We start from the raw sequence: 19,129 nt of genomic DNA, 5'->3' as shown, positions 1-19,129 counted from the left end.
TATGGTTTGCATAGAAAGTTCGTGATCATGAGAGTTTTGTCATTTACCGTCTACCTGCCGTTGCCTTAGTTACCTTGGAATCTACAACTGCTTTCATGAGGTTCAACTTACAATTTTACTTTTTATAAGTAACGATTTTTGTATCCTGTGTCCTAATTTTTCTTCTAGAAACTTCATAGCTTTAGCTCTCATTTAAGATATATGGCCCAACTGCAGTCAAATTTTGTGTGTTGCTTAGCAATACCTTAAGGTTAATTTTTGATTTGATGGATACTCAGTTGTTTAACACTATTTGCGGAAAAGATTTTTTAAACACATTTTATATGCGCACAGGAATTATCCAATGCAGAACAAAACACTGCTGTGGGTGATAGCAAGAATTTTAGCAGAAGACAAAAAAAGTAGAACTTTTGTGCAGGTGGAGGAGGCCACTGGAGGTAGAGGCTGGCTGCACTGCTCGTGGTGGGTGGAAACCTGAACGTTTTCTGCCCACAGCTCCAATTTTCTTAATGAGAATGAGCGCATGAGTGTTTTTCAGGTATCCTTAATACCTCACAGTTAAGTTTTACCTACAGAGTGCCTGGTAGATTGCTTAACTTGTAATAGAGCTCAACAACACTTGGGCATTAGTGTGGGAGAGACAACAGAAACATTCCTATTCTAAAACACTTAAGATAATTACTCATCCATATGATGACACTATTATTTGAAATATATAGAAAGAATGAATTATTAGGTTTTTTCTCCTAGTAATACTTCTGAGTAACAGGCATTAGGGATGAATACTGCCATCTAATCCCACAGTTACGCATTAAGTTGTTTCAAGTTATTAATATCTAAATTTATCATTACCATAAAGTAGTACCATTAAAACTACATAAAGAAAGCTGTCGTCGTCTTTGTATATTTCCTTTTTTACATACAATTATATTAGTAAGGGTCTCTTTAAATTTATCTCACACATTTCAAATAAGCATTTTATACTCTTAGATCACCCTATTAAACACTTGGCTGATAAGTATGTGTTCCTTTGCTCAACCTCCAAATTCCCCAACATAATCCCCCCGTCAACCCATCTCGCAGCCAAAAAGCCTGCCTTGTACTAAGGAATAATATAGATAAAATTCAAGGAGAGATTTCACTCCGCACAAAATTCATTAAATTGAGCTGAAACTGTGTTGGTACACTTCTGTAAAAATGGAAGAAATCTCTTTCCTTGAAATCTCTTACTTTCAAGTATTTTACACCTAGAACTAACTTTCTGCAATTACTGCTTTCTTCCTGAAACACTCCCATTATCCTTCAACCATGAGCAAACCGTTTCAAAAAAATAACCTCCCTTTTCCCCTAGCCTATCACCCCATTTCTCTGCTTGTCATTCAGAGCAGAAGTCCTCCAGAGTTGTCGTATCTTTTCCATTCCCTTTGTCATTAACATATTCAGGGTCATGCGCCATCTTGCCAAATCCCATGATTAATTGTATGTCATTATTTTCTTCCACTTTACAATAGCATTGACACAACTTAGGTGTCCCGGTTGTCTCAGTCCCTTCTCCTGTCTCCTCAGCTGCGGCTGAACTGTCACGCCTGCCCTGCACATGGATGTCAGGGGCCCAAACACTTGGGCCATCTTTTATTAGCGGTGAGCTGTATCAGAATTAGAGCAGCTGGGACACAAACCAGCTCTCATATGGGATACTTGCATTGCAGGTAGCGGCTTTTCCGCATCCCATATGGGTGCTGGTTTCAGTCCACGCTGCCCCACTCCGAATCCAGATCCCTGTCACTGCACCTGAAAAACCAACTACTGGTTTACTCCCCAGGACAGTCTAGGTCCTGGGGCACCAACACCATTTGGGAGATCCAGAAGAGGCTCCAGGACCCTGGCTTTTCACCAGTCTAGCTCTGGTGTTGCTGCTTTTCAGGGAGTGGGTCAGTGGATAGAAGATCTCCTCTCTCTCCTCTCTCTGTATATCTAACTTTCAAATAAAAAAATTGAAATAAAAACAAGCAACAATTTATCAAAAGAACTTAAGTGGGAATACCATTAAACAAATGAGCAACATCTAGATGTTTCAAGATTGTGGATACATATTTTTGCTTAAACTTTTAAAATACTTATTGCTAATTTTAACATTTAAAATTTTTGTTTATATTAAAAGACAGACAGAAACATACAGGAGACAAAGAGAGGGAGGCAGAGAGATTGATTTTCAATCCACTGTTTTACACACCTCCTCTTTCATGCTTACAAAAGCCAGGCTGTGCCAGGCCAACGCCAAAAGCCACAAACTACAGCCAGGTCTCCCGCATGGGTGGCAGGAACCCAAGTACTTGAGCGATCATCTGCAGCCTCCCAGGCAGTGCACTAGCAGGAAGTTAGATCAGCAGCAGAGGTTGGGGGCTGGTGTGGCGATGTGGCTAGGAAAGATACTACCTGTGATGCCAGCATCCAGTATGGGCACCTTTTGCATGCTGGCTGACCACTTTTGATCCAGCTTCCTGCTAACTGATTTAAAAGTAGCAGAAGATGACCCAAGTGTTTGGGCCTGTGCCACCCTATACGAAGCTTCTGGTTCTGGCCTCACCTGGCCTAGCGCTGATTGCTGTGGCCATCTGGTGAGTGAACCAGTGAATGGAAAATCACTGCCTGCCTCTTTTCTCTCCGTAACCCTTTCAAAATAAATCTTAAACATACAAAAAAAAAAAAAAGTAAGGCTGATCAGGGAGCAAGACTTAATTCTCAGCTCGGACTAGAAAGACGACGATTATGCCAGGTTTTGCAACCTAAGTGATAACTATAGAGTTTACAAGCTGGTCATCATTACTTGGTTGCAATGTGACTTTGCTAATAGTTATTCCATGAAAAATATACTTAATAAAAGACCATAGATGTGGTACTGAAATTTTATCTGTAAATTAGAATGTTGCTTCAGAATGACATGCATTTGCAAATGAGATTTGCTGCCATATAACAGACTGTGTGGTAGTTTAAAGTCAAAAAAATGGAGAGACTTGGAGGTGCCTTCCTAGAATTTATTTTTAAAATTAATGCTCCCAGGGAGACATGCTGCAACTGGCTCAGCTGCTGCTTGGGACAGCCGCACCCTTTCAGAATGCCAGAGACTGAGGACCAGCTTTGCTGTGTGAGAGTTATTCATTCAAATTCAAAACATTTGAAAGGGAGGGAATCCTCTCAAATTCCTTTTATGAAGCTAGCATCACTTTAATTCCCAAACCAGGAACAGATAGAAGAAAGGGAACTGTTCTGTAGACAAACATCCCTGGTAAACACAGATGCAGAAATCTTCAACAAAATACCAGCTAACTGAATCCAACAATACAGAGAGATCATTCACTCAGACCAAGTGGAGTTCATCTCTGGTTTACAGAGATGGTTCAACATGAGTGGATCAATAAACTTGATACACCACAATAAGCTGAATAAAAACCATTTGATTATCTCAATAGCAGAGACAGCATTTGATAAAACACAACATCCTTTTATAATAGAAACCCAAGTAACTGGGTATACAAAGAACCTTTCTCAACACAACCAAGGCAATAGATGAAAAATCAACAGCCAGTATTATATTGAATGGGGATAAGTTGGAGACATTTCTATTAAAATTTGGAAATCAGACAAGGATGGTTACTGTCTCCACTACTAACCCATACAGGCCTGGAAGTTTTAGCTAGAGCCATTGGTTAAGAAGAAATCAAAGGGATACAGATCAGAAAGGAGGAATTGAGCTATCCCTGCTTGCAGATGGTATGATTCTGTATGCAGGGAGTTCAGTGAGTTTGCAGGATATAACATCAGTGCACAAAAATCGATAGCCTCAAAATACACAAGAATAATTCCATTGTTAAGAAAGAACCTGCAAGATGAGCCACATTCACGAAAGCTGCAAACATTTTACATACCCTGGAATAAACAATCAGGGATATGAGTGATCTCTGTGACAAAAACTTTTTATAAAACAGTAAAGAAACAGAACACTGAACATAGAAAAAGCTGCCATGTCTTGGACTGGCAGAGTATCAGGATGTACTTACTACTGAAAGCAATGTACAGAGTCAATGCAATCTCAAAATACCCATGGCATTCTCAGATCCAGAAAAACGACCCTAAAATTCATATGGAACACAAGAAACTCCTGAGAAACTACTGCAATCTTTAACAATGAAGACAAAGCCATCGGAATACCAGACCTCAGGATGTACTACAGGGCAGTTGTAACTGAACTGTTATATAAACACAGACTTGAATTGCAGTGGAACAATGACCCCAGAAATTCCACACATCTACAGCCAATTAACTTTTGACAAGCAATCCAAAATCAATCCAGGGAGAAAGGACAGTTTCTTTAACAGTGCTGGAAAATAGGATCTATGCGTGCAGAAGTGTGAAACGACAGACTTTCATCTTACACAAAGATCAACTCTAAATGAATGAAAGATCTAGATCTACAACCTAGATCTTTCCAATTACTAGTGGAAACCGTCAGGACACTCTGGAAGACATAGGCAAACTTCTTGGAAAAGACCCCAGAAGCACAATTTGTAAAACAATGGGCATTATGTTAAGCTAAGAAGCTTCCACACTGCAAAAGAAACCATCAACAAACTGAAAAAATGGCCAAAAGAATGGGAGAAAATATTTGCAAGCTATGTATGTAATTAATACCCAGGATCTTTGTAACAGGTCAAGTAGTTGAACAAAACACAATCCAGCTAAGAAATGGGCAAAGAATATTAACAAGTATTTTTCAAAGAATTAAATTCAAATGGCAAGTAGACATGAAAAATGCTCAGCTCCACTAGCCATCAGGAAAGTAGAAACCACAATGAGGTTTCACCTCACCTAGTTAGAATGGCAATCAGTAAAGAAATCAGAACACAATAAATGCTGGTGAAGATGGGTGGGGGAAGTATCCTAATCACACTGTTAGTGGGAATGTACACTAGTGCTACTGTTATGCAGACAATAATGGAGATTCCTCAGATATCAGAGAGAAAATGCGGTATTTTTGGAATACTACTCAGCCATTAAAATACGAAATCTGGTCCTTTGCAACTAAATGGATCTGGTTGAAAACCATGATGCTTAGTGAAATAAGCTGATTCCAAAAAGAAATGTCAGGTTTCCCACAATGTGTGGTAATACAGAGTACAAAAAGAAGCGTAATCTTTGTGAGATTGACATTCCTCCTGAAGAGCAGAGCTTTCTTTATTCCTACTGGCTATGTGTTGATCTTTCTATTTGATGGAGTGTTCAATCTGTGATTGCAAAATCAAATGAAAATATGCCATTGCAAACAGAGGAGAAAAGGGCAAGACAAGAAAGCGACCAGAATGTGGGCACGAGGGAGGTGTCACTATGCTCCTGTATCTGTACTGACATTTATTCACTTCCTAGAAGTTTAAAAAAAAAAAAAAAGCACTTCAAAAAAGATTTATTTGAAAATCAGAGGGCCCGGCGGCGTGGCCTAGCGGCTAAAGCCCTCGCCTTGAACGCCCCGGGATCCCATATGGGCGCCGGTTCTAATCCCGGCTGCTCCACTTCCCTTCCAGCCCCCTGCTTGTGGCCTGGGAAAGCAGTTGAGGATGGCCCAATACATTGGGACACTGCACCTGCGTGGGAGACCCGGAAGAGATTCCAGGTTCCCGGCTTCGGATCGGCGCAGCACCGGCTGTTGCAGCTCACTTGGGGAGTGAAACATCGGATGGAAGATCTTCCTCTCTGTCTCTCCTCCTCTCTGTATATCCGGCTTTCCAATAATAATAAAATCTTTAAAAAAAAAAAAAAGAAAAGAAAAGAAAATCAGAGTCAGGAAGGGAGGCCTTTCGTCTGCTGATTCATTCCCCCAATGACTGTACTGCCAGGATGGGACCAGGCCAAGGTGTGGAGATTCTTTTAGGTCTCCCATATGGACAGCAGGAGCCCAAGCACATGGGCCATCTCTGCTGCTTTTCTCAGACCAGTAGCAGGGAGTTGTGTTAGAACTAAAGCACTGGGAACATGAACTGGTGACCTTCTGGGGATGCTGCCACCACAGGTGACAGTCTTACCTGCTCTTCCACCATGCCAGCCCCTAACCTCACTATAAAAACGTGACAATGAGGAGGTTAGATCTGGCTGCATCTTCTTGTGGCCAACTAATACTACAAGCATCATCATACTGAGTAAGATGTGAAAAAGTCTAGAAAATCTACTATGGCAATTGCCATTATCTCCCATCTATTGAAATGATTAAGTGACACGACCTTCCACACAGAAATCATTGTGGCTGTTTTTTTTTTTAAACTCCTGACCAATAAAGGCCTTTCAAAGCGATGAAAAGTTTCCAGGGCATATCGGGCAGAAAATGAATGTCTTCTTGGGATGGGAAATGAAGTAAACACATAACTCCCAGAAACAGAAGAGTGATCAAGTTTTCTTGACAAGACCACCAATGGCAACCAGGCATCTCAGTTCTTCTAAGAGACCTGGCAAACGGGCGATAATGCATGCTTTTCTTGCCATTGGTGCATTTCTGGGCCTTTCTTCTGCCACACATTCCATGCTTCCTGGAGAGACAACAACTGTCTTAGAGTAACAATCCAAAGGAAGCCAGGATTAATGTCTGTTTCACACTTGATTCCAGGCAACTACAGCTGGAGCATGCCCTAAATATGAGTACTTGTCCTGACCAGATCTACACCAAGGTGCTATTTTTTAACTGTCCCTGAGAAAACACCACTTGAGAACTTCACAGGAGGGGGATAATCTGTCCTCATGATAGGTAAGCCCTATCCCATATTAACATTGTGGATGTTTGGTTGGTTATGACTAGAGACGACTGCTTCTGGCTTCAAGGTCATGAAATTTTCATGACACAAGCCATTCCACCAAATCCAATAGAAGTAGCCCTTATGTCTGCTCAAGTAATTATCTGAGACCAGGCTAGAGTACATCTCACTTGGTATCATGTAGAATGCTTGTACTCATACATATAACTGGACCTTCCAGGTATCCAGTGCATAAGAACTTCTCTAGACTGATACAGGATGGGTGCCTTTGTGGTTTCAGTCCCCAACAGTACTGGACTGATCCAGAACAGTCCTTAGGTCATATTAAGGATGCTTCTCTTAATAAATCCCCACACAGCCATGTCACCACAGGGGGTAACAGGGACCTTAGACAACAGGCCCAAGATATTTAAGAGTGTCTTAGTATTTAGCACAATTTTCACATTGCTATACAACTCTAATGCATAATACCAAGTCAGTAAGTTTGGCTGATCTTGATTTTTTTTCACATTCATTCCTAGACCACAAGCCAAACATGGATTACTACTATATCTAGAGCATATTGGAATCATTTGGGAAGCTTAAAAATTAAAAAGCAGAAAAAGTCCACTACAAGAAACTACCTGAACTCCACCATAAACACACTAAATCAGAATTTCTAATAGTGGGTGTTGTTTTATTTTTAACTCTTCATGTGATTCTGTTACAGAGCTGTAGCTCAGAATCAGGAATCTAGAGCAGTGATTTTCAAACTTCAGACTGTGTAACATCTCTTGCAGGGGATTAAAACCAATGGCTGAACTCCAGAGTTTCTAGCTTGGCAGGGCTAGGATGAGACCCCAGAATTTGTATCTCTAGTAAAGTTCCAGGAGATGGTAAATTTCATGTACTACTACTAGTAACATTATTCATTTGGATGACTTCTTGCTACCCCCTTTTCGCTATTCACCTGGACATACAGAGCAAAAGTCCGGGGGTTATAAAGCCAATACCTCCACTAAGACAATACAGAACATTCCTTTTTCCCTTTGCACTCTTGGCCCCACATTCTCTGAGATTCCCTCCTGCTTCTTTGATCATACTTTATCCTCTTCCTTCTTGCATTAGTCAGCTTCTTGCCACTATAACAAAAACCCTGAGAAAACACATCTTAAAAAGAAAAGTTACTTAGCTCACTGTTGCGCAAGTTCAAGTTCAGGATTGGACAAGCCCCTTGGTTTGGTGTCAGGTGAATGTGGCAATGGTGGAGCACAGGCCACATGGAGGATCCCATACCAAGCTAGCAAGCAGGGGAAAGGCTGGCAGGCCTTTTTATAACCAACTCTCCCCGGAGAACTACCTTCCATGGGTATAGGCTAATAAACCTAGACCCGCCTCCTGAACACCATAATTGGGCTGTTTCCACTGTCTCGGTCCCGTTAACTGAGGACTTTGGGGGTTAAACTGGAGCATGATTTGGAAACCACAATCCCTACTCAGATCACAGCAGCCTCCTCTGCATTTAAATGTCAGAGTGCTATTGGCATCTTTTATTTAGATCCTTTCTCTGTATTCACTCCCTCGGTGATCTCATCCAGGTTCATGGCTTTAAATATTATCTGTATGCTGAGCACCCAAATTCATACCAGCCCAGATTGCATCTGTAAATCCTAGGCATGCATGTTCAACTGCCTAATTCACACTCCACGCGGCTGTTAGGTATTGCAAATGGATTCTTCTACAACACAGCTGCTGCTAACTCCCCACCTCCTAAATAAACAGAAAACTTGCTCTTTCAAGTCACTTTCCAATGCGGTTATTGGCAATCCTATTTTCCAGTTGTTTCGACCAAATACTGAGTAAATCATCTTTGACCTTTCTGTTCTCTCACAATTTACATCTCATCCATTAGTAAGCCATGCCACCTCTAACCGTCAGATTTATCCAGAATTTGACCCTTTCTAACCACATTTCCTGTTACCATCCTGGATTAATCTGTTTTCTCTTGACTGGATTCATGCAGCAGTCTTGTAAGTAGTTTCCCCCTTCTGTCTACTCTCAAGATCCAGAGGGACTCTGCTAAACTGAAAGTCAAACTGTGTCGCAAACACAATCGGATTTCTCTCAATTTCAGCCAGGTAGACCCAAATCCTCTCATGGTCCACAGCGTCCTACACAGACCTCACTTTTTACCACTGTCCTCTGAGCTCACTCCATTCCAATCATGCTAGCTTTATTGTTCCTCAAACACTAGGTATTCCACTTGAAGATTTTGGCACTTGATAGTCCTCCAACGTAACCCATCTTCTCTTCAACAGCCACACAGTACCTTCCTTATTTCCTTACTTCTAAGTCTCTACTCAAGGCATCACCAGAGATGCCTCTGTGGCTACTCTACCTAAACACCTGTCTGAACTCTTGCCAATAATCCCCAATTCACTTTCCTCCACCCTTTTTTTCCCTTAAACTAACCCCCACAAACACAATCTACCTTGTTTATTTCATACTCTCCCCCTCACCCCACCAGGAGATATCAGCTCCACAAAAACGAGGCATTTCATTCTCTTGATTCACTGTCATGAACCTATAGTGTTAAGAATGGTCCCTGGTGGGCCAACCCATGGCATGGTAGGCTAAACCTCCACCTACGGAGCTGGCATCCCATACGGGTGCTGGATAGTGTCCTGGCTGTTTCACTTCCAATCCAGTTCTCTGCTTATGACCTGGGAAAGTAATGGAAGATGGCTCAAGTCCTTGGGTCCGTACACCCATTTAAGAGACCTAGAAGTTGTTCCTGGCTTGCAGCTGGCTCAACCCTGGCTGCCGTGGCCTTCTCGGGAGTGAACCAGTGAATAGAAGACTTCTGTCTCTCTTCCTCTCAAAAAAAAAATCTTTCAAATTTAAAATTCTTAAAAAAAAAAAAAAGCCTCAAGAAAGAGTGACCAACAAGACAAAAAAAAAGATTAGAAGTGATAACCAACCAAGGGGTTTGTCATGTAGTGGTCACTGGCAACCTTTACCAGAACTGCTATGGGACAAAATAGAGCCTGAGTAATGGGAGAAAAGGAACTGCAGTGAGCAGAAATACCGTAGATCCTCATTTTCTTACGACTCAAGACCATTGATACAATGCTGCTTCTTCCCAGAATGCTCCTGCTTCATTCCTTTCTTCTATTCTTCTTGGCATTATACTCCTTAAGAACATCATTGTGAAGTGTCATGAATCCATGTACATTTAACAGGTACACTAACACTATCCTTCGTACACGAGGCAGTCTAAAGACACAAAATATCAATTAAATCCAATATTAAAAATTATTTTTAAATTTGAAAAGAATTACAATGAAGAAAGAGAACTTTCACCTGCTGCTTAACTCCTCAAATGGCTGCAATGGCCAGAGCTGAGCAGATCGGAAGACAGGAGCTTCTTCAGGGTCCCCATGTGGGTGCAGGGGACCAGGACTGGGGCTATCTGCAACTGCTTTCCCAGGTCACAAGCAGGGCGTTGGACTGAATTGCAGCAGTCAGAACACCAACTGGTGTCCGTATGGTGCACTGATCCTGCAGGCAGAAGTTGAGTTTACCACACCACAGCACCAGTCCCTAAACTCAGTATTTTCAGGCAGGGACCCTTGTAGAAAGCATATACTCACAAATATTTCTTTGATGAGGGAAAAAAACTTTGAAATAATTAAATTTAATAGCTACTACACACTTATTAGTCCGTATTTTTACCTTAATATACACCTAAAACATCACACTTTTTATTTATCTGCTTGTCTACACAAAAGACATGAAAAAATTACAAAGACTAGATATTGTGTACATCTAAAAATTTGGCTTTTTCTATAGATTTAGCCAACATATTTAAGACATTTTCACCATAATTCTACATAACACCTATATTTCCCTAAATATCTTTATATCTTAAAATGCATAGTATCTGAAAAGCAAATAAGCATTAATATTTTGATAGCAACACAAAATAATTACAAAATCTCAGAAAGCTATCTTCCTAGTTCTAGGTATTTAAAGACCTTGGATTCAATCTACATGTAGTTTAATGTTTTTTGAACACCTTTTAAAGTTATTAGATAAAACTTTAAAAATTCTGGTCCCAGGCCTGGCACAGTAGCCTAGCAGCTAGAGTTCTTGCCTTGCAAGCACAGGAATCCCATATGGGCACTGGTTCTAATACCGGCAGTCCTGCTTCCCATCCAGCTCCCTGCTTGTGGCCTGGGAAAGTAGTCAAAGATGGTCCAAAGCCTTTGGACACTGCACCCGTGTAGGAGATCTGGAAGAGACTTCTTGCTCTTGGCTTCAGATCAGCTCAGCTCTGGCTGTAGCAGCCCTTGGGGAGTGAATCAGCAGACCGAAAGTCTTCCTGTCTCTCCTCTCCGTATATCTGACTTTCAAATAAAAATAAATCTTAAAAAAAAATTCTGGTCCCAAGTTCAAGTAGGAGAGTTTATGTTCATCTCCTAAACTGTTTATATAGAGAATTCTAGGAACAGGAATCAGAATGGCAGTACCAGCTGAAGCATTTAAAAATAAATGTGTTGTCTTAAAAAAAGCCACTTATAGAAGCAGTTAAATATTATCCCAACCTACAAGCATATGAAAGTACTACAAGTTCCTAAAAATAGAGCTGAAAGATATGGCTACTGTTGTGCAAAACAAAAGCAGGAAGTCTATGCAGACAGGAGTCTTCCAAATACTTCTGAAAAATGCATACTGTGAAGAAATTATGAATGGATTTAAAAAAAATCTTTGGTTTGAAAGAGTTACACAGAGACAAGGAAACAAATGTATCAATTTGAGATGAGGGATAAGAAAAAAAAAGATGGCTCCAAGAGTCCTAGATTAGAAATACGAGTATTTCTCATATTGAACTTATTTTTGCAGTTAGCAGAATAAATGTTAGCAAAAGTATGACATAAAAACCTACAAGTCACCTCGGAAGATTAAAAAAAAATTCAGACAATGCACGGGCAGGCACTCGGCCTAGTGGTTAGGGCTCACGCACCCCATTCTAGAGAGCTCGGGAATGGGTCCAGGCAGCAGGTGTTCTGCTAGGTGTGTCCAGCGAGGCAGTGCTGAGGGCTCCAGCCGGGTTCCTGCTACCCATGGGACACACCCAGATTGAGTTCCCAGCTCTCCCTGCCCGCATGGGCACTTGGGGAATGAACCAGCACACGGAGTTCTGTCTCAAATATTTCAAAAGATAATGCACATCTCCACAAACTTCTTGAAAGCCAGTCGCCTTTGGCAAAAAGACGACAAAACTACAAGCAACACAGGAGAAAACATATCACACGGCACCACCGGCGGCAACCCCGGACAACAGTAACATTAGGGGAAACAGTGAGCAGCTGCCAGACTGGCCGTGACTCATCTGCCACAGCCTCCAGCAGCACGCATGCAGTCTTTTCCCAAGCAATGAAAGGGTGACGATCACGCAAGTCTTCAAAATCCTACACACTTGCACGCAACCCAACAGGCCGAGCGTCGGCAGGAGGGCTCAGGCGCAGCTGCTGTGAGCAGGTGAGGCGAGCTTGCCTGCTACTTCCCGAGACCCGACCCATGGCAAAGAAGAGACCCCTGAGGGGATTAGGGATAAAGACAAGAAACCCACGCCTTGAGATGGGCCATTATTAAAAGTCGCGGCGTGGCCTAGTGGCTAAAGTCCTCGCCTTGAACGCCCCGGAATCCCATATGGGCGCCGGTTCTAATCCCGGCAGCTCCACTTCCCATCCAGCTCCCTGCTTGTGGCCTGGGAAAGCAGTTGAGGACGGCCCAAAGCCCAAAGCTTTGGGACCCTGCACCCGTGTGGGAGACCTGGAAGAGATTCCTGGTTCCCGGCTTCGGATCGGCGTGCACCGGCCGGTTGCGGCTCACTTGGGGAGTGAGTCATCGGATGGAAGATCTTCCTCTCTGTCTCTCCTCCTCTCTGTATATCCGGCTTTCCAATAATAATAAAATCTTAAAAAAAAAAAGACGAACCAATTCTCTGTGTGCTTGCGCTTCAGTCAGCCGTTTGGACTCTACCGGTGCATATGCACTGGTAAACACAAAGAAGCCTGATTTGCGAGAAAAAAAAATGAGAGGATTTATCCCTTGCCTTGCCAAAGGAATGCATTCAATGCAATCTCAAAGCACTCCATTGGGTGTCTAAGGAAAGCAAATCCTTGCAAAAAATCACCTTCATGTCCTATTCTAGGATTTCCATTTCCGCTTGACCGCTTCCTGCCTTACCGTTATCTGTCCTCAGCCTTTCAACTCCCTGTAGATACACAGACACACAAGGCAGAATTCCTAGCCGTGTGATTGGGATCAGAGCTTCCTGCCTACGCCCAGGCAAGACACTGCAGGTGAAACACCCCAATGTAGACCACAAGTAAAGGAATAAAACAGAATGAGGAACATCAAATACAAGTTTTTGTTTCAAAACCCACAACACACACGTTCCTCTGGAAAGAGCAAAAACGCTGTGCTTGAGGCAATTATTAGAGGCCTAGCACAATTTCTGGGGCTCTTAGCTTCAGCAAAAATAAGTTCTGACACAGTGACTGAATATGGCATTTCAAATATACCGCTCAGCAAAGACATGCAGACCAGCACTGAGACCAACTTCAAGATACTGTCCGAGAAAAAACAAATATCAACACACACACAAAACCCAAAACCACTACTGTGATTTAAGTTAAAAAAAAAACCTGCAAATAAACAGAGGAGTATTCTAGTGAAGACGCAACTAGAGAACTGGAAAAACCGTGGAGTCATGTTTAGCAGCTTTTTTCAGCCCAAACGGATCCCAAACAGCCTACAGGTGTGCGAATTTTAACATCCAATGACTTGCCTGGTGGTGGCCGGTGTCTCTCAGCTATTTGCTAAGAGAAAGTAACAGGCAGTGAAACCTGAACTCGATAATGGCCAAGAGGCAAGAGGACGTACCCGCTCCCCACCCGTAGCCTCCAGGCTTGCTGCTGCGCTGGCCTCGGGTCAATTCTCTTAGGTAAAGACTTTCCCCTCACCGGTGCTTCAATGCGTTTAACAACTTAATGTCTCCGGAGATGTAAACGAATAAAGTGCCACCAAAATAACATTTTCGCAGTTTCCGTGATTTTTTGATGGGGGAAGGAGGATGCAAAGCCATGCAACGGAACGGATCTCGGTCTCACTGCACTGACCCGAGACAGTGTCCCTTACAGGAAGATGTGCGGGGTGCTAGCCTGCGGGACTGGGGACCGGACAGCTGCGGCTTCCTCTCCAGGGCCCTGCTCCCCGCAAGGGGGGTGGGGGTGGGGAGTCCAGACGCGCCCCCCAGGGTCGGCCCGCGCCTACTCCGCCAGCGGCTGCAGGGGTGACCGCGGCCTCCACCCCCTCACCCCTTCCTTTGGGTACCTGATGATGTCGTCGCTGTGGCCCCGGTAGAACTTCTGCCGGTGCTCCCGCGGGCTGTACACCACGCCGACCCCCGCCACGAAGTACACGATCTCCTTGGCCGCCGTGTAGTAGAGGTTGTTGCGGCACTGGTGGCCCCGGTAGCCGTACACCCACTCGAGCCGCAGGTGGCAGCTCGGGGCGCTCCGGGCCGCCATGTCGGGGCGCCCACCCGGACGCTTCGGGCTCGGGCCCGCGGCGGTGGGAGGCAGCGGCGGCTGCCGGACGACGAAAGCCCTCCGGATGGCGGCCCGCACTTCCCGCCTGCTGCGTCTTTTAAGCCGCACCCGACAGGTGCATCTCGTTGGTGCAGCGGCGAAGAACGCCGCCTCAGCCCACGGGCGGGAGGGAAACCCTCGCCTCGAGGAGCATGCTGAGGGCCCGGGGACGCCGGCAGCCGTCCAGTGGGTGTCCCAAGCCCTTCGGCCCGCCTCGGCTCGCCCCAGGCCGTGAGCGGAGCCGAGCGGCGGCCCGCCTCCTCCAGCCTGCAGCGCCTCTGCCGCCGCCGCCGCCCGCGCGCCCAGCTCCCGGCCCGGGTCACCTGCGGCGCTCGCGCCCTGCCGCGGCCTCGTCGCCACGGCGCACAGGGCCCGCGCAGCGCGCTCGCGACCCCAGCCGAGTGGCCGGCGCGCGGCCTCGTGCCCGCCGCGTCCGCTCCGCCCCAGCCGGAGCTCGGGCTCCTCCAGTCCTCCCCTCCAACCCCCCGGCAGCCCGGTGTCTTCCCCGGGTGCGCGGGCCGCTGAGCCCTCGCCAGGCCACGCAGGGCCCAGGCTGACCCCCTCGGCGACCCCCTACGCCGGCGTGCTTGCTGGGGAAGCTCCGGCTGGTCCAGCGCTGGCCGCACGCCCGGCCTGGGTTGCATGGATTCCCAGAGAAGGGAAGCCCAGGATGCTCACAAACCCCATTTTCCTCCCCCTACCCCAATACCTTATGTGTTTCCTGCTGCGTAATGGGGCCGTCTGGCCCAGACACCGGATGGGAATAACACCTGAATTCCTAAGTGCATGTTTTCTTATTTGTGTTGATGACCTCACAGCTGAAAGCAGTTTCGATCATAAAGTGGCAATGGTTGGCTCCATTTCCCAGTAGCAACGGTAGCTAGTGTTGTCTGTTTTTGCTTTACTTACTGTATTGGGCATCATCGATAACTCTTCATTAAAAGAGACTACTTGCGTGGTGACCCTGAAGTCAGGTGGCTCAGGTGGAATGCACTTGCACTTTCGGCGGTGTCATTGCCCTTTCTACTCGGCCGCCAAGCCTGTCTATGTGATCTGAAGGGTACAGCATTGTGGCATAGTGTGTTAAACTGCTCTGAACAGGTTCTAGTCCTGGCTACACAACTTGCAGCCCAGCTTCCTGGAAATGGGCTCCTGCATCTGCGTGGGAGGCTTAGGTGAAACTCCTAGCTCTTGGCTCCCTCCCACCACCTCCCAGCCGTAGCTAGTGTGGCCATATGGGGAATGAAATAGCAGGTGGAAGAGCAATCTCTCTTTCTCTTCCTGGCCCTTTAACTCTGTCTTTTAAATAAATAAATCCTTTTAAAACACTGGAAACCCACAATGAAAAAGCTGTATGTGCATGGTGACAATCACAAGGTTTACAAGAAGTATCTGTCCACGATACAGCAATGTGAACCATTGTTTAACAATTACCCTTCTGGCCTGGTGTGATGGCCTAGTGGCTGAAGTCCTTGCCTTGCACGCGCCGGGATCCCATGTGGGCATGGGTTCGTGTCCCCGCCCGCGCCGCTTCCCATCCAGCTCTATGCTTGTGACCTGGGAAAGCAGTCGAGGATAGCACAGGACCTTGGGACCCTGCATCGGCATGGGAAGCCCCGGGGAGGCTCTGGGCTCCTGGCTTCAGATTGGCTCAGCTTCGGCCATTGCGGCCACTTGGGGGAGTGGATCAGTGGACAGAAGATCTTCTTTGTCTTTCCTCTTCTCTGTATATCTGACTTTCCAATAAAAATAATAGATAAATCTTTTTTCTTTTTTTAAATTACCCTTCTGTTTTTTTGGCAATACCAAAACATGGCAAAAGCTGAAATCACCATTCTTTCAGGAAGTGACTGTCTCAACGGTGTGACTCCTATATGATACAGAGAAGGTAAATGCTGTGTAGTCTCCACTCCCAACATGCAAATCACCAATTTGAGACAAGACCCTATCTTTTCCGTTTTGATTTTTTAAGCTTATTATTATTATTATTGGAAAGGCAGATTTACAGAGAGAAGAGACGAGAGAGACAAAGAGATGAGAGAGATCTTCCATTCACTGGTTAACTCCCCCAAATGACTGCAATGGCCAGAGTTAGACTAATCTGGAGCTAGGAGCCGGGAATTTCTTATGGGTCTCCCACGGAGGTGCAGGACCTTGCCTACCCCCTTGAGGGCTTGAGTCAGCCTCCACTGCTTTCCCAGTAACCTGGATTGGAAGTGGAGCAGCCGGGACACATAAGGGCACCTATATAGGATGTCAATGCCACAGATAGAAGATTAGCTTGCTGTGCCCTGGAGCCAGTCCCTCCATTTTGGATTGTGACTTTTAATCTACATGTAGTCTAAATGCAAGGAAGAAGGACCATCTCAGAGGAAAGCATTTACATACATGCCATGAAAAGTAAACACTGAAGGAGTTTAAATTCTCAACAGAATCTGAAAGCTAAAAGGATCTGATTAAATTTCTGGCACCTGCTGTACGGACAAAAAGAATCTGGCTGAGAAGTGGCTTAAAAAGGCCCATAAAGGAGTCTCTACACAAAGATACCTACAATGTCCCTTTAGCAGCTGCAAGGTTTGTTTTTAAAAATAAGAATGTTTGTTAATGTGTGAAAAGATGTGACATTTTATGGCTATACACTTGTGATGTGTTAATTACTGGTTATGTGTAGTTTTATGAAGATATAGAAGAGTCCTTTTATGTAAGATATAGAAGAATAAGAAGTACTTTTGTGTGTTCCTGATTTTTCACACAACGTCTTATGGATCCCTCGACACACATGTAAGTACTCACATGACAATAGTGAACTTTAATTTTCCATTATCATATTTTTCCATTGCAATGTTTAATGACCCAAGGTTGGAGTGTGAAGCAAAAACATGCTTAATAAAACTTTTTTCAACCGAGGGAGGGGTCAAGGCCAGAAGGGATGCTGTGACACAAAGGGGACTAGAAAAGGAGTCATTCATAAATACGAGAGGAAGAAGAACCAAGCTGTCCTGTCCTTTCCTATCACAATGACATATAATCCATTATTATTAGTGTCACATCAGAAATCTCAAGTTTTTATTGCCAGATGAGATTCCATCAGCTTTGTCTTTTGAAAGTTAATACAAATACAGATATTGGGGAAAGGACCCCCAAATTCTACAGATTAACAAGTGGATATTTCTTAGGCATTTGAAACATAAGCTATAGAACCTCCTTTGGTAATGCATTTCCTGAAATTTGATTTCCTGGTATGGAGTTTTAAATTCCAGATACTTGGAATAGTTTTAAAAATCAAGCAGGTGATTTCTTTGTTGGCTACCGCTAGTTACATATCAGAACTATGCTAGGTGATACCCTTAGTCTGTATAAGAAATAAAGGGCAAAGCACAAAAACCAGAATTCATGCTGTTAATGCAGTCAAGTTAGGGACAGTGTGGATATTTTAACAAATTGCCCATTAAAATACATCATTAACACACTGTTAGCCTATTTTATGCACACAGTGTAACACAATGCCTGGCACTTCAGTCGATACTCTATACATTTTTTTTGTCAGCAATAAATATAAAAGAGAACATTGTATAGTCACAAAATAATTCTGATATTTAATTCTGTAATAGAACTTCTTTGGCTCTATCTGGCAAAATGTACAAAATTCCACATGGCAGAAGACTAGGCAAAATGACTTGGTGGGGGAGAGAATTTTAGTATTTCATTAAATTGAAAAGTCCTAGAATGGCACCAGTGGACTTGGCTCTTAAGGCTTAAGCGATACTGTCAGAATCAGGACATCACATTTGACTCATTTTTACTTTGGGTTGGCTCCATTGCCAGACCAGCAAAATAGCAACTACAGGTCCAGTTGTACCATCCTGTTCTTTTAGTAATTCCTATGGAGAGAGTTTTTCTCAGAGCTCCCCTGGGAAACCACTAGACTTCAATCATATTGTTTGTGATTGGGTGACTTGAAGTATGGGACAGTCTTGAAACTGTAGAGTAATACCAGAGGCACTAAGACGTTAGGAGTTAGAGTAGGAGAGGATCTTTTCAATAAGAAGGGCTGGATGGCAGCATTGGCCACCCAGGGCTAACATGGATGCTTTAGCATTCCCTAGTCTCCCCACACACCAAACCAGATACACCTGCAATTCAGTATCAAAATGGTGTCTGGTAGATGCATGCAGTAGCATCAACACAGGGGTTCTTCTAACTAGATTGACACTCAGAGATCCTCCTCTGAAAAAATAAAAATCTTGAAGCTAACACCAGATGCAAGGCATACAAAAATCAACAGATGTTCCCTACCATGCCCAGTAGATTCAACCCAAGTTTAGAAAAACCACATATACATCCAGTTAAAGAAGTCCCAAACCAAATACTTTTCTTCTACACATGTTTGTGTTCATAACATCAATATTTCCTTAGTTACAGCAAGAAAACATGAGCAGTTGTCTTTGGGCCCTCGCGGTTTTGTGTTTTCCATATTGAGTTACCAGGTCCTTCTGACTCTATTTTAGCTTTTATTTATTTGACAGAAAGAGACACAGGCAGACCCACCTGCTGTCCCCTGGCTCACTGCCCAAATGCTAAAGTGACTGAGACTACGTCAGGCCCAAATCAGGAGCTGGGAAGTCCATCCAGTTCTCCCCCGTGGAGGGAAGAGACCTGGCTGTTTTAGCCATCGCCACTGCTTCCCAGAATATG

At 44.2% G+C, this 19,129-nt stretch overlaps 1 protein-coding gene across 1 annotated transcript in view; it reads right to left on the bottom strand.

Annotated features, from left to right (window-relative positions):
• EML5 (EMAP like 5) overlaps positions 1-14,823 on the bottom strand; it is a 101,499-nt gene extending 86,676 nt beyond the window's left edge. Inside the window, exon 1 of the mRNA XM_058655352.1 lies at positions 14,178-14,823. Coding sequence (XP_058511335.1) covers positions 14,178-14,374 — 197 coding nt within the window. The 5' untranslated portion in view covers positions 14,375-14,823. The remainder of the gene's footprint in view (positions 1-14,177) is intronic.
• Positions 14,824-19,129: the final 4,306 nt, after the last annotated feature.

The sequence above is a fragment of the Ochotona princeps genome, chromosome 26, assembly GCF_030435755.1.
Source record: "Ochotona princeps isolate mOchPri1 chromosome 26, mOchPri1.hap1, whole genome shotgun sequence".
Classification (NCBI taxonomy): Eukaryota; Metazoa; Chordata; class Mammalia; order Lagomorpha; family Ochotonidae; genus Ochotona; species Ochotona princeps.
Note: the sequence above shows the minus strand (reverse complement) of the source record. Positions and strands in the feature narration are given on the sequence as shown.